The 14,663-nt window shown below is 42.1% G+C and overlaps 1 protein-coding gene across 1 annotated transcript in view; it reads left to right on the top strand.

The window, feature by feature from the left end:
* Positions 1–14,663, top strand: part of LOC138165280 (inaD-like protein) — a 340,313-nt gene that overhangs the window by 310,443 nt on the left and 15,207 nt on the right. The window contains exons 36-38 of the mRNA XM_069093439.1: positions 3,099–3,292; positions 5,363–5,510; positions 7,276–7,362. Coding sequence (XP_068949540.1) covers positions 3,099–3,292; positions 5,363–5,510; positions 7,276–7,362 — 429 coding nt within the window. The remainder of the gene's footprint in view (positions 1–3,098; positions 3,293–5,362; positions 5,511–7,275; positions 7,363–14,663) is intronic.

Raw genomic sequence — 14,663 nt, 5'->3', positions numbered from 1 at the left:
TTTCACCTCTGCAGCCTCTCTTGTGCATTTCACCTCTGCAGCCTCTCATAGATTTCATCTTCATAGTGTCTCTCCAATAGTCCTCTTTCCTCTTCTGACACTGCCCCCATCCTGGTACAGACCCACATCATGTCATGTCTGGATTATTGCAATAGTTGTTAGTGAGGTCTGCCTGCCTCCAGCCTCTCCCCACTGTAATCCATCCTTCACTCATTTATCAAAGTGGTCTTCTTAAAGTTTAGATCTGTGTCAGCCCTTCCTAGTCAATAAGAAGCAGCTTCCTATTTGGCATTCAGAACTCTACATCACACACACACACACACACACACACACACACACACACACACATCGACACCTTTCCAGTCTTTTTACATCTTACTCCCCCCCACACATACGTTTTGATCCATAACACTGACCTCCTGGCTATTCCACAAGCAAGACACTCCATCTGTCAGCCCCAGACATTTTTTCTGGTTGTTCCCCATGACTGGAATTCTCTCCCTCCTCATCTCTACCTACTGACTTCCCTGGCTTCCTCTAAGTCCTAACTAAAATCCCATCTTCTACAGAAAGCCTTTCCTAATCCCTTTAATTCCAGTGTCTTCCTTCTCGATCATTTCCCATTTGTCTTGTATATAGCTTGTTTATATTGTTTGCTCATTGACTCTCCCATTAGATTGTGAGTTCCTTTGGGGTAGGAACTGTCTTTTGCCTCTTTTTGAATTCCCAACACTAACAGTGCTTGGTATGTTTGTCATTGTTGTTGCCAAGTTGCGTAGAGTCTGACTCTGTGTGATCCCATTTAAGGTTTTCTCAGCAGAGATACTAGGATGGTTTGCATTTCCTTCTCCAGCTCATTAGAGGATGAGGAAACTGAGACAAACAGTGTTAAATGACTTTCCCAGAGTCACACAGCTAGTCAGTGTCTGAGCCTAGACTTGAACTTGGGAAGATGAGTCTTCCTGACTTCAGGCTCAGTGCCCTATCCTCTGCACCACCTAGCTGCCCACTGACACATAGTAGACACTTAATCAACTGACATGGCAACATCTATCCTTAAGAATTGCAAATAGGATTTGAACCTGGATCTCTTGACTCCTGTTTTTCCCTTGCTGCCTGATTAAAAGCAGCACTTTCCTCCCCACCCTGCTAATAGTAGTGAGTAATTTTTGCTACTGGAATTCTTTGACCTCCTTGTCTGTCTCCCCCTGCCCTTGCCCCTTTTGGGATCTAGACTTGTGATTCCATTAGCATGAGGAAGTGCTAGTCTGGAAATTCTATCCACCAATATAAATTGGCAACTGGTCAGTAACTTATAGCCTTAAAAGCGGTCTGCATCATAGGATTGTGGATTCCAAGCTGGAAGGGACCTTAGATGTCTTCTAGTCCAGCCCCTACCTTTATTTTAGAAATGAGGAGACATTGATCCATAGAACTGAGTCAGATGTGAGTTCAATGACAGTACTCAACTCCACTACGGTACACTGCTTTGTGATTCTGTAAAATCTGTCCAGACTAGCTTCTCTAAATAGGTTATTCCAAGGCACAGAGACTTCTGCCTGCTTAACCCTCCATCTGTTAACCCCTACTGCATCTCTGTTAACCCCTACTGCATCTCTCTTCCTTTCCTGTGGACAGAGGGGACAAAAGACCCTTGTTTCTAACCAAATGAATAACTGTTAGATTTGGGGACCCTATTGTGCTTCCAAAAATGCATATAATCTTTGTGTGACTATATTACTGATTGTAATAAAACTCTTCATGATGTTAATTCCATGTATCAGGTAATATTTTTAGTTGCTCTTACTGGCATGCCCAGAATAGTATATGATACACTGAGGTATAGACAGAAGCCTTGAACTGAGAATGGAGCATTGGGATATGGCCTTTGTAATTACTAATGCAGTAACTAAACAGGACTCTTGTGGTGTTAGGTTGCTGGGCTTTGGGAGGCAATGCTTTTCATTAAAATTGAAACTGTTATAGTTAAATGCCCATAGTGTGTGTGTGTGTGTGTGTGTGTGTGTGTGTGTGTGTGTGTGTGTGATCTATTTGGCAACCTAGAAAGTTCAGCTCTAGGACTTTGAGCTTTTTCCTCGCTTGCTTAACGTAGAATGAAATCATGGTCTCGTGTGCCATCTATTGGAAAAAAGCAAAATAATCAGCCAAACACCTGAGGTTCTCTGAAGCCAGTGTTTTTCCCCTTTTGTTCCATGGGCCCCCACATGCAAATACTGAATGCACTCCTTGGAATATAGCAACGGGTCCCCTCTTTCTAACAGACAGGAGCCTTCCTGTTCCCTCTTATTCTAGCACTTCAGCTTGTAAAAGACTTTTGAAACACACAGGAAATCTGAGGGGGAATCAAGTAAATGTAGCATAAGGCTCCATGATAGTGAAGAGGAGAAAGGCCATGCCTTCACCAGCCCCGGAATCACAGAATTTCAGCATTGGATGTGCCCCACATGTCTACTTCATCCAAATCATCTTGGATGAAAATCCCTGCCAATTGGTGGCCTCTAGCTTTTGACTCCATACCCCTCATGAGGAGAATAAACCATTGATTGAGCATTTACTGTGTGCCAGGTACTACCTGATGAAAAGGCCTCTGAAATAGCTCTAATTGTTAGCAAAGTTTTCCTGACATCAAGCCTTCATCTGCCTCTGCAGTTTCTATCAATTGTTGTCCACTGGAATACTCACTAAATTGCTTTGGGCTAGTCTTTTAAAAGAGCTTGGTAATTAAAGACAATAGAGTATCACATGCAGGGAGACATGGGGATGGTCATTTCAGAGGGTCAGCAAGAAGGGATGGAAAGAGGAAGGTGGTTCAGGAGAATGACTGTATGACCAACTCCCTCATTTACTACTTCTGTGATTTGAAGCAAGTCATTTAATTTTTCTGAGCTCCTATTTTCCTCATCTGTAAAATGGGTATAATAATTGCCCTGGGTCCTCCTCAAGTTCAGTTCCTGAATGTTTTATTTTGCTGTGTGGTAGAAGTAAAATAATTGATGTAAAAATGTTTTGTCAAACTGTTGTTTCCATCCAGATATAAGAGCTCATTACAATTGTTCTGATCATTGTTATTCTTCTAGGTTAATGGTATTGATTTGAGGAATGCCAGCCATGAGGAAGCTATAACTGCCTTGAGGAAGACACCCCAGAAAGTGCGACTGATAGTTTATAGGGATGAGGCACATTATAAAGATGAAGAAAACTTGGAGATGTTCCCTGTTGATCTTCAGAAGAAAACAGGGCGAGGACTGGGTCTAAGCATCGTTGGAAAACGGTAAGGCCCTAAACAATTTGTTCTGGGAGGTTCCCAGTCTTTGAATGTGATTCTCAAGAAAATAGAGCATCTTTACAATCTTCTAGTGTTCATTGATCCATATATGCTCCCCCAAAGCAATGACCAAATTACATATTAAAGTAGGATCATTTCAGAGCCATGTTCATCACCAATTCTAATGAAGCCATGACATGTGCAGGTAAGACTTCAGTCCACATTCTTAGGATAATTTCAAAATATATTTATGTCTCATATGAAGTTTCTCCTCTCTCTAATCCATCTTCCACACAGCTGCCGAAAAGATATTCCTAAAGCATAGGGTTAATCATGTCAAGAAACTCCAGTATCTCCCTTTTGCCCTACTCTAAAATACAAACCCCTCCTCTGTTGGTATTTAAAGCCCTTCACAGCATGGTTTCAGGGAAACCTGGGAAGACTTGTATGAACTGATGCAAAGTGAAGTGAGTAGAACCAAAAGACAATGTATCCAATATCAGCAACATTGTAAAGACAAACAACTTTGAAAGACTTAGGAATTCTGATCAACACGAGGACCAGCCACTATTACAGAAGACTCGCACTGAAACTTGCCACCCACCTTCACACAGAGAGCTGATGGACGCAGGGGGAAAACTGAGGCTTTTTTTTTCTTTTTTGGAACATGGCTAATGTGGGAATTTGTTTTGTTTGACTATGCATGTCTGTAATAGGTTTTATTTTCTTTATTTCTCAGTGGCAGGAGAGGGGACAGAGAATTTGGAGCTGCAAATAAAATTGAATTGAAAAATAAATCCCTTTACAGCCTGACTTTCAAGGTCTATCTTTCTAGCTTTATGAATTACCCCCCTTTGTGGACTCTACCACATTTGCAAACTGTCCTTATAGAATCCTCATCTCCTATCTCCACACTTTTGCACAGGCTGTCCCTCCTCCCTGGAATGCACTCCTTGTCACCTGTATTTCCTAGGATGTCCAGTTTCCATCAAAATTCAGTTCAAATGCCACCTCCTCTGTAAGGCTTTTCCCGATCTCTCCTGGCTGTTAGTCTCTACCACCACCCTCTGCATTATCCTGTATATCTTCTGTATAGTCTTGTATATGCACAAAAATGTCTCCCCTGCCCTCTTGAGGGGAGGAAGTGTTTCATGTCTGTCTCCAACACAATGCTTAGCAAAGAGTAGGTGCTTGCTTCCTGGTTGGTTGATTGCTTGTTTGCTTACTTTTCTCCTGTGCTCTTGGAGCCTGAGAACTGGGGGAGAAGACACCATTCTATTTAATCCATAACTGGATTTAGGATCTCATCCATGTAGGTTCTCTCTCCCTCCCTCCAGAAGTACAGATTGTGACTCATCCACACCTTCTGGTGCTAGACAGTTCTTATTCACATCTTGAGCCCTCTGAGGAGTTTATTCCCAATATTCCTGAGGGCGAAGAAATATATGGGATTGACCTCTTCATGATGGAGAAATTAAGGCATAAACCAATTAAGTGACTTGCCCAAAGTTACCAAGTCAGTGGTCAGTCCCTCTGCTCCAGTCCAGGAGGCCCCCAGAAGAAGCAAACATTTAATGTTGTTGGGGAATCTATGAAGCTCACTTTCCTTTTGTAAGCAAATTCAAAAGCCAGATCAGTGTGAAGCCATTGGCAGATCACATCTTGCTCTATAGCCTTAATCCTGACAAAGGTGAAAACTTATAGAACCTGCCTTCAGGGAGCTTCTCTTCTACTGATGGAAACATCATATACACATATAGATAAATGCAAATTCTGCAAAAATTTTATGTGTCCAGTTTGTGCCATCATTGTGCGTGGTGCCAGGGATAGAGGTGAAAACTGAATAGTACCTCCCCTCAGGGCACTTACATTCTGCTGGACAAAGTGGCATACACACAAGTAAGTAGATACAAAATATACATGAAGTTAACAGAGTTTGTGTGGGAATCATCATTCTTTCAGAAGTAACTTGGAAGTTTGCTGTGTGGTTTGGAGTTAGCGTTTCTTAGCTTCTAGGAATTGTGTGTGTGTGAGAGAAGGCTGAGTCACTGGCCTCCTGCTTTGTGATCTTGCCAGAAATGGAAGTGGAGTCTTTATTTCCGACATTGTGAAAGGAGGGGCTGCTGACCTGGATGGCAGATTAATTCAGGGAGACCAGATTTTATCTGTGAATGGAGAAGACATGAGAAATGCTTCCCAGGAAACAGTGGCCACTGTCCTCAAGGTGAGTTGATGGCTTCTGATCGAGTGATCTTGAAATGCTGTGTAACTAGCGGGTGCCCCCTCTGCCCAATGTCATTCCTAAAAACAGATAGAAAATGGTATATAGTGAATTATAAAGCATTAATTGTTTTGCTACAAAGCTACATTGGTTTATTTGATCACACAGGAGGAAAAGAATAATTTATTCATTTTAGAATGTAACCCATGAATTCAGGACGCAGAATTGCTTAGTGGAGAGGGAACTTGTAAACTGGACCTGAGCGAGTCCTGCTTTTCCAGCCTCCCTCCCATACCTTAGCCCTTCCATCTTTCCCAGCAATCCCCTAAGACTATAGGTCACAGGAGTTGCTCGTGTACATCAGGGGACTCAGTCTCCCTAACTGGAGTTCCTTTCATAGGTTTAGACAAAACCAAAAATATGTCCCAATTTCACAGGAGAGAACAATTCTAGAAAGAAGGAAAATTCTGTTTTGGCTATATAACTGTGCTGGAAATGGATGCAAAGAGGATTTCTCTAAAATAGTATCTCAAGCTACCAGGTATCATAGACAGATATACAAAGTCTTTTTTTTTTTTTTTTGCTTTTTGTGTGCCAATTGGGGTTAAGCGACTTGCCCAAGGTCACAGGGCTAGTAAGTGTAAAGTGTCTGAGGCCAGATTTGAACAAAGGTCCTCCTGACTCCTGGGCCGGTGCTCTATTCACTGCACCACCTAGGCATACCAGATATACATAGTCTTGATGTGAATTCATTTTATCTTGGAACGACAGTCTTGGAAGGGAGTTCACAAGGTCATTTTCCTCCTCCTCCCATTTGATAGGAGATCCGGGCAGGCGGCTCTCATTGGGACTGGCTTTTGAGAGGTCTTAGATCAACAGCTAGGTCCTGAACCAAATAAAGCACTGAACCTGGAGTTAGGAAGATGAGGGTTCAAATCCTCCCTCTGGCACTTGCTAGCTTTGTTAACCTTGGCCAAGTTACTTGACATCCCTTGGTTTCAGTTACCTTATCTGTAAGATGGTAGTAGTAATAATAGCACTATGTCCCAGGGGTGATGTGAGGATTAAATAATATTTGTAAATTTGTAAAATATTTGAAAAGAGAGAATATTTGTAAAATATTTATGAAACTTCCTTAAGTCCGGCTCTCAATACCTTTGCTACTTAGGCCCTACATTATACATGAAAGCCATTGGTTAGTAAACTTGAAGCATTGCTACTCCAAACTGCAAACCAAGCCATCTTCCTTCACCTCAGCATTAAACTCAGAGACAGAGACAGAGAGAGCATTCAGGGAATGCTTATTCAATTTTCAGACTGTCTCCTCCCCCTCCTAGACACCATCTCCCTGGTTATATGCATTTTTTTTTAAACTATGTCACTTTTTCAAATATGCTTCCTCTAGAGTAGGCAGATTAGGAGGGGGAATCCCAAACTAGACCTTTGTTGAATCAACTTCAGTGAAAAAAAAAGCAAACAGATACAGAAGTGAAATCTGTTGGTTGCAAAGTATTAGCAGTATATTCAATCAATCATTCAGTAAGCTCCTCTTAATCACTGACTGTGTTCCAAGCTCTATACAATGGGGATACCAAGGCAGCAGTGAACAGGTGCTACCCTAACGAAAGCTGCTTTCCATGGGAATGGTCCTCATCAGCCTCCTGCCCTGCCCCCAGTTATGGAGCATTGGCTCAGAGATTCCCAGAGCCAGGCTGGAACCTTCCACTGATGGTTTTTTCTGGGTTGTGTTTTTTTTTTTCATCCTAAGTGTGCTCAAGGCCTTGTGCAGCTGGAGATTGGAAGACTAAGGGCTGGTTCATGGCTCTCTTCAAGGAAAACTTCTCAGAACAGCCAGGTGAGTGGTGACCTTGAAGGACAAGTTACAGTAACAATGAGTGGGCTTCACTAATTCAGAGAGAGGGGAGTGCTATGGAAAGACTCCTGGAGACCCTGGAGTATACTTACTCTGTGACTTGGGGTGAGTTATTAATGGAAATGCCAATGAATAGTTCTGATGAAAAGAAAGACCCCAGATTTGGAAACAGAAACCTGGTTCAGCACTGACTCCCTCTTTCAGGCTGGCTTTCTTCTACTGTAGTAGAGTACCAATGTCATTGAGTTTCCTGTGGGGACTGAGTAGAATGATGAGATTTGGGTTCACACAGCCAGCCTTGCAAGTGCAGGATACAGGAGCAATGGTTCAGCAGTTATTCCTGAGAAGGATGTGGAGGTATTAGTGGAATGGAAACTGAATCCAAGTTAACTGAAGGACGTGGCACCAGAACAAAGAAGCTCATGCAGTCCTGGACTGTTTTAGGATGACCATCGCGTGCAGGGGCAAAGGATGTGTGCTTTGGTCGGATCTTAGAAAAACGTGGGAAGACTTACACGAAATAACAAAATGAGCAGAACCAAGAGAATACTGTACAAAGTAAGAGCGATATTGTTTTGAGAACAACTTTGAGAGAATAAGTCATTTTGACTCTTATAAATACTGAAATTGACCATAAAGGACATATGAAGAAAGACTTTAAATATGTATAGAATAATTTTATGTTAATTAAATTAAATGTTTTTTAAAAGGTATCCAGTGGAGGCCAACCAAGATGGTGAAGGCTTTGACTTCATGTCATATAACAATAGATGTAGGAAGTGGGGGAGGGGTGTTGGGCCTGGAGAAGACTCAAGGAGGAAGGTGATAGTCATTGGCAAAGATTTCTTACATGGAAGAGGGATCCCTTAAGCTCATTCTGCTCGGCCCCAGAGAACACAATGAGAAGCGATGGGTGGGGGTTGCTAGAAGCCAAATTAGGCTTAATGTCAGAAAAAAACTTAAATGTGATGTATCAGTGAAATGGGTAGCCTTAGGGATTAGTGAATTTCTCTTTGCTAGAGGCCTTCTGATCGAATCATCTTTTACTGGGCATTTTGTAGCAAGGATTCTTGGGCAGATATGGACTGGAATTCCCACTCTGAAATTCTGTGATGTCTGTATAGAACTATGAAGCATAATATGCATGCAAGATATGATCATTATTATTATTCATTTATAAGATCATAAGTGGAAGTCTGAAAAGGACCTGGAAATATCACAGGGGCAGTGAACATTAGGCCAGGCCCTCTGACTTTCCATGGCATCGTTCTGCCTCCCTTTCCCTTCTCTCCTAACTGACAGAACTACCACTTTCCCAATTTCATAACAGCAGCTTTTAAAACCTCTGGCTGTTTGGATTTTTGTCTTCTATAAAGTGAGTTTCAGGTCCCCTAGTTCCATGTTATTTCAGGAGGTTTAAATGCAAAGGGATGGAAAATAAAAGCAAGGGGCTTATTAATTCACCAATTTTTCTGGTCCCTTTATTGCCAGCAAACATTTTCCTCGAAACCCTCTCCTCTGCTCCCCAGTTGGGGCTGAGTTGCCTGACTGCATTTGGACACAGCTGTGTTTATTAAAAAGGTAACATCTGGTGGCAATTTGACCCTCATTAGCTCAGCATTGTTCTGGTCCTTCAATGAAATTTTGCCGTCAAGCTAACTTGTGAAGAGCGAGGGTATTTAATGAATCATTCTTGGGAGAGTGGGGAATGCCAGGTTCTCCCTGGCTTTGTGGACTGGCGTTACTCGCTGTGCTGGCAGATATCTGGGGCTTTTTTGCAAGATTAAAATAAGCATCATCTTAAAAAAACAAAAAACCCTTTGCAGGACCGTCTTTCCCATGGTTGGCTCTGAATGCTGGTGGTAGACAGTTAAACTGTATGGCCTTGCTGAAGAGTCCTTACTGTACTTAGCCTGCTAATCCACTCCATGCTGTGCTTGGGTATAGACGGCCTTTTGTCTTAAGGCTGCAGAAGCTATTTGCAGTGAGAAGGGTCACCCCATTTCCATGGTTATCAGCCTGCAGCTGTTTCTAGATGACTGTCTCGAGGACCCCCTTTATGGTCCGAGCCTGTTGAAATGAGTTTCCCAGAGAACAGGATGTGTATTCTGACAACCACAATGACTCTTGTATAAAAGAGATTCAATGGGGCTGCCTGCTCTGTGCCATTGGCTTTTCAGAGGGAATGAGCCAGAGTGGGCGCCATGACTTTGACAGAGGCAGTCAGAATGACCTGAGAATTGTGATTTCCTTAGTCAGCCAAACAGAAGCAGGAGCTGCTGGTAGCATTGTGGGCATGTATCCCTCCTGCTCCCGGGAGTGTGGAAGAGGCAGCCAGTCCAGTTAAGCCGTGCTGCCGTTAGAATCTCGGACTCTGGAAGCTTTCCATTCTACTCAACTTTGGGTTTGAGTCCTGACTATGACGTTCAATGCCTGTGTCACTTGGGGCACGGCGCTTAGCCTCTCTTCATCCTGGCTTCCTCACTTGTAAAACAAAGGCATTGGGATCGATGTAGTCCCTTCCAGATCTAGTTGTATGACCTTGGGACCCAGAAGCCTAGGAAGGCGAGGAAAGGGAAGGCAAGAGGACAGAAGGGGAGGGAAGGGAAGGAGAGAAGATTAGCAAGGTTCTGCCTTCCCAGCTTGGGGCAGGGGTGGAGGAGGAGGCGTCATAACTCTCTTCAGGTATCTGAGGGCTATCACACCCTCAGAAGAGAGGGCAGAAACAGGAGCAAGAGGTAGAAGTTTGAAAGAGGCCAGTTTAGGGCTGATAAGAGGATAGACATCCTAATAATTACAGCTACCTCAGAGTGAAAGAGCTGGGTATTATTATTACCCCCATTTCATAGGTGAGGAAATTGGGGCAGACAAAAGTTAAGTGACTTACCCAGGGTCCCACAGTTAGTAAGTGTCTGAGGTTGGATTTAAACTTAGGTCTTCTTGACTTCAGGCCCATTGCTTTGTACACTGTGGCCCCACCCAGCTGCATTTATGGGAAACCATTGGAAATAATGAGTAAGAAAAAAGGAATGAGTTAAAACAAAGAGAAGTAACATTTCTTGGTGTTCCTCTGATTCATTCCTGTCAGCAAGAAGAAGATGTGTCCAGGTCTTGGCCATGAGCTGAAGACACATCCTTTGAGGCATTTTCAATAGTTCCCAGAACAAATAGCATCAAAAAAAGTCAGATCGATCATTCACACTCCCTTTCTCTATAAACTCCAGTTGCTCCCTATTACCACTAGGATCAAACAGAAGCTCCTCCACTGGGCTTTTCAAGACCTTTGCCCCCTAGCTCCAGTCTCCTTCTTCATCACTCCCCTTCCTACACTCTGTGATTGAGTCTTCTGTCCATCACACACACACACACACACACACACACACACACTCCAGCTCCTCTCTCTGGGCTTTTGCCCAGGTGTTCCCCAATGCCTGGGATGCACTCTCTCCTCCTCACTTCCACCTTATCCATCCCAGTCTTTCCTCAAGCATAACCTTCTGACCCACCCCCAACTTCCAGGGCCCCTCCCAAATACCGGACGCTTCATTTCTTATTTATTCCATATCTATTTCCATGGTACACATTGTCTCCCAATAGAATATAAACTCCTTGACTGCGAGGATGGTTTTATTTTTTGTATGCCTTGCAATAGTAAATAGTTTTAAAATGCTTTTGCTTCAGTGCAAACTATGAAAGCCAAGTGGCCACCCCGCTCCACTTTGGGGACATTTTAGAGAATTTGTAGCAGTAGAAAGCTTCCCTCCTCTGATCTAAACCAAACCTTACCTAAAGGAATGCTTACTCTCAATACATGTCAGTAGTCATCCTGTGTCTGCTCAGAGACCTTCCAGAGCAGAGGGCTCACCACCTCCTGGGGTGGCCCATCCCCCTTTGGGATGGCTCTGAATTATTTTTCCTGACATTTAACTTACATTTGCTTCTCTTGGTTCTGCCGTCTGGGACCAAATCAGTGAATGGCAAACATTTATTAAATACCTACTATATGCCAAGCATATAGGCAGCTAGGTGATGCAGTGGACAGAGTTCAGAGCCTGGAGTCAGGAAGACATCTTTCTGAGTTCAAGTCTAGCCTCAGATACTTACTGACTGTGTGACCCTGGGCAAGTCACTTCACCCTGTTTGCCTCAATTTCCTCTTCTGTAAAGTGAGCTAGAGAAGGAAATGGGAAATCACTCCAGTGTCTTTGCCAAGAAAACCCCAAATGGGGTCACAGAAAGTCAGATGTGACTGAAATGACTGAACAACAATGGGTCAGCACTGCCCAGTTTCTACAAAAGTAAAATAGCTCCTCTGATCAAGGAGTTTACAATGTAACAGGAAACAACATGTACATTATTGGTACATGCAAAATATTTACAAAATTAACCCAATGTGTTCTGTGGAGGAAAAATACGAGTTGGTAAAGAATCAAGAAAAACTTCTGGATAGCATCTCAAGGTGGAGCCAAGATTGTGGAGTACAGGTTGGGACCCAGCTGAGCTCTCCCAACATTCCCCTTCAGACAAACTCAAAATAACACCTCAAATCACATTTTGCATCAGCAGAGCCAGAAAAGGGTCAGAGGGAGACATTTTTCCAGGCCTAGACAATTTTGGAAGTCTTAAGGAAAGGTCCATAATGCCAGAATAGAACCCTATCTGGAGCCCACACATGCAGTGGCAACAGCTTCAGGAGCTCTCGGCCCAGAGGTGGGAAGAGGATTGGACAACTGGTCAGAGAGAGACACCAGGGGTCTTCTCCTGGCTGGTGCTGATTGGTAACTCTATTGCCCATATACTGTTCTGGGTCACAGTTCCAAGTTGGAGAAGAGTGCTTGTAGTCAGTCACAAGGAAGCAGGGGTCCTGGTCTGAGTTCCAGAGCAAAAAGGAGTGCTAGTTCTTGTGGCTGCAGGGAACTAAGGGGCCTTGTGAGGTGAAGACCAGAGCGTAGACCAGGAGAGCAGTGACAGCACCTCTCCCCAGATCATTCAACCTTGGAAGTAACAAAAACCTGTAGAATCTCCATAAGTAGCTCTGAAAACAATAGTACCAAAAAAGCCTGATGCTTGGTACAGTGCCATCTCAGGGGCAGAGCCCATAACACAAAGTTCAAAGCCACAAAATAGTCTGGCAAAATGAGCAAACAACAACAACAAAAAAAAAGAGCCTGACTATAAAAAGCTTCTATGATAGCAGGGAACACCAAAATATAAATTCAGAAAAAGACAGCAGTATGAAAACAGCAAAGAAAAATGCTAATTGGATCCAAGACAAATGAGAGTTCCTGGAAGAGTTAAAAGAAAACAATGAATGGTAGAGGAAAAAATGGGAAAAGAAATTAGCATGATGTAAGACAATTATGGAAACAGAATTAAGAGCTTCACTGAAGAAAAGAACTCCTTTAAAAGAAGAATAGGCCAAATGGAAAAAGAGATACAAAAGCTCTTTGGAGAAAATGATTCCTTAAAAATTAGAACTGGGTAAGTGGAGGCTAATGATTCCATGAGACTTTAAGAAACAATAAAACAAAGTCCAAAGAATGAAAAAAAAAAAAGAAGAAAAGGTGAAATATCTCATTGGAAAAACAATTGATCTGGAAAATATATCAAGGAGAGACAACTTAAGAATTATTGGACTACCTGAAAATCATGATCTAAAAAGAGCATCAATGTCATATTTCAAAAAATTATAAAGAAAAACTGTCTCAATCTGAGATACAGAGAGCAAAAATAGAAATTGAAGGAATCTACCTATCACCTCCTGAAAGAGATCCCCAAAATGAAAACTCCTAGGGATATTAGAGTCAAATTCCAGAATTCACATGTCAAAGAGAAAATATTGCAATAAGCCAGAAAGAAACCATTCAGATATCATGGAACCACAATCAGGATGACACAAGATTTAGCAGCATCCACATTAAGGGAACAGAAGACTTGAAAAGCAAAAACAGAAGGCAAAGGAGCTAGCATTATAACCAAGAACAACCTCCCCAGCAAAACTGAGTATAAATTCCTTCAGGGAAAAAATGGATATTTAATGAAATAGAGGACTTCCAAGGATTCCTGATGAAAAGAACAGAACTGAATAGAAAATTTGGTATTCAGACAGAAGACTCAAAAGAAGCATAAAAAGGCAAACATGAAAGAATAATCACAAGGGATTCAATGGAGTTAAATCATTCTTATATACAAGATGATACTTGTAACTCCTAACTTTACCATTATTAGGACAGTTAGAAGTAGTCTCCATAGATATAGGGTATGGATATGAATTGATTATGTTGGGATGATCTCTAAAAAAAGAACATGGGGTGAGAAAAAGGAATGTACTGGGAGAAGGGGGAAGGGAGAGGTAGAATGGGGAAATTGGATGGGGTGGGCAATGATTGAGCCATACCCTCATTGAAATTGGGTTCAAAGAGGGAAGAATATATACACATTCAACTGTATATAGAAATCTAACATCCAATAGGGAAATAGGAGGGAAAGGTGATAGCAATAAAGCGGGTGGGGGAGTGGGGAGGGTAGAGATGATAAAAGAGAGGGCAGATTAAGGAAGGCAGTGGTGAGAAGCAAAATAGGCTTTTGAGAAGGGATAGCCTAAAAAGAGGAAGAGAAGAAATGAGGAAATGAAATACACAATTATTAATCACAACCATGAATATTAATGGAATAAGTTCACCCCTAAAATGGAAGTGGCTAGCAGAATGGATTAGAAACCAGAATCTAACAATATGCTGTTTCCAAGAGATACCTAAAACAGACACACAAAGAGTTATAATAAAGGGCCGGAGCAGACTACTTCAGCTGAAGTTTAAAAAAAAATGGCAGGGGTAGCAGTCATGAACTCAGACAATGCAAAAGCCAAAATAGTCCTAATTAAAGGTGATAATCAGGGAAGCTATATTTTGCTAAAAGTTACCAAAGATAATGAATACCAAAAAAATTTTATAACAAATTTCTCTAAAAGCCTCATTTTTCAAATATAAACTAAGTATGGAATTGAGACAAATTTATAAAAATCAGTCATTCCTCTACTGATAAATGGTCAATTTTCAGAAGAAGAAATCACAACTATCTATAGTCACATGAAAAAAAATTCAAAATCCCTGTTGATTAGAGAAAAGCAAACTAAAACTGTTTTGTTGTTTCTTGAAGTCTCATGAAGCAAAACTGGAGGGAATGAGATTGTTAGTGGAGTAGTGAACTGATCCAACTATTCTGGAGAATAATACCAAGGGGCAGCTAGGTGGTGCAGTGAATAGAGCACCGGCCCTGGAGTCA

This window comes from Petaurus breviceps, unplaced genomic scaffold (assembly GCF_028583685.1).
Source record: "Petaurus breviceps papuanus isolate PSGF00001 unplaced genomic scaffold, PetGlider_PUasm1.0 208, whole genome shotgun sequence".
NCBI classification, from domain to species: Eukaryota; Metazoa; Chordata; class Mammalia; order Diprotodontia; family Petauridae; genus Petaurus; species Petaurus breviceps.
This window is presented reverse-complemented; position numbering and strand designations above follow the sequence as displayed.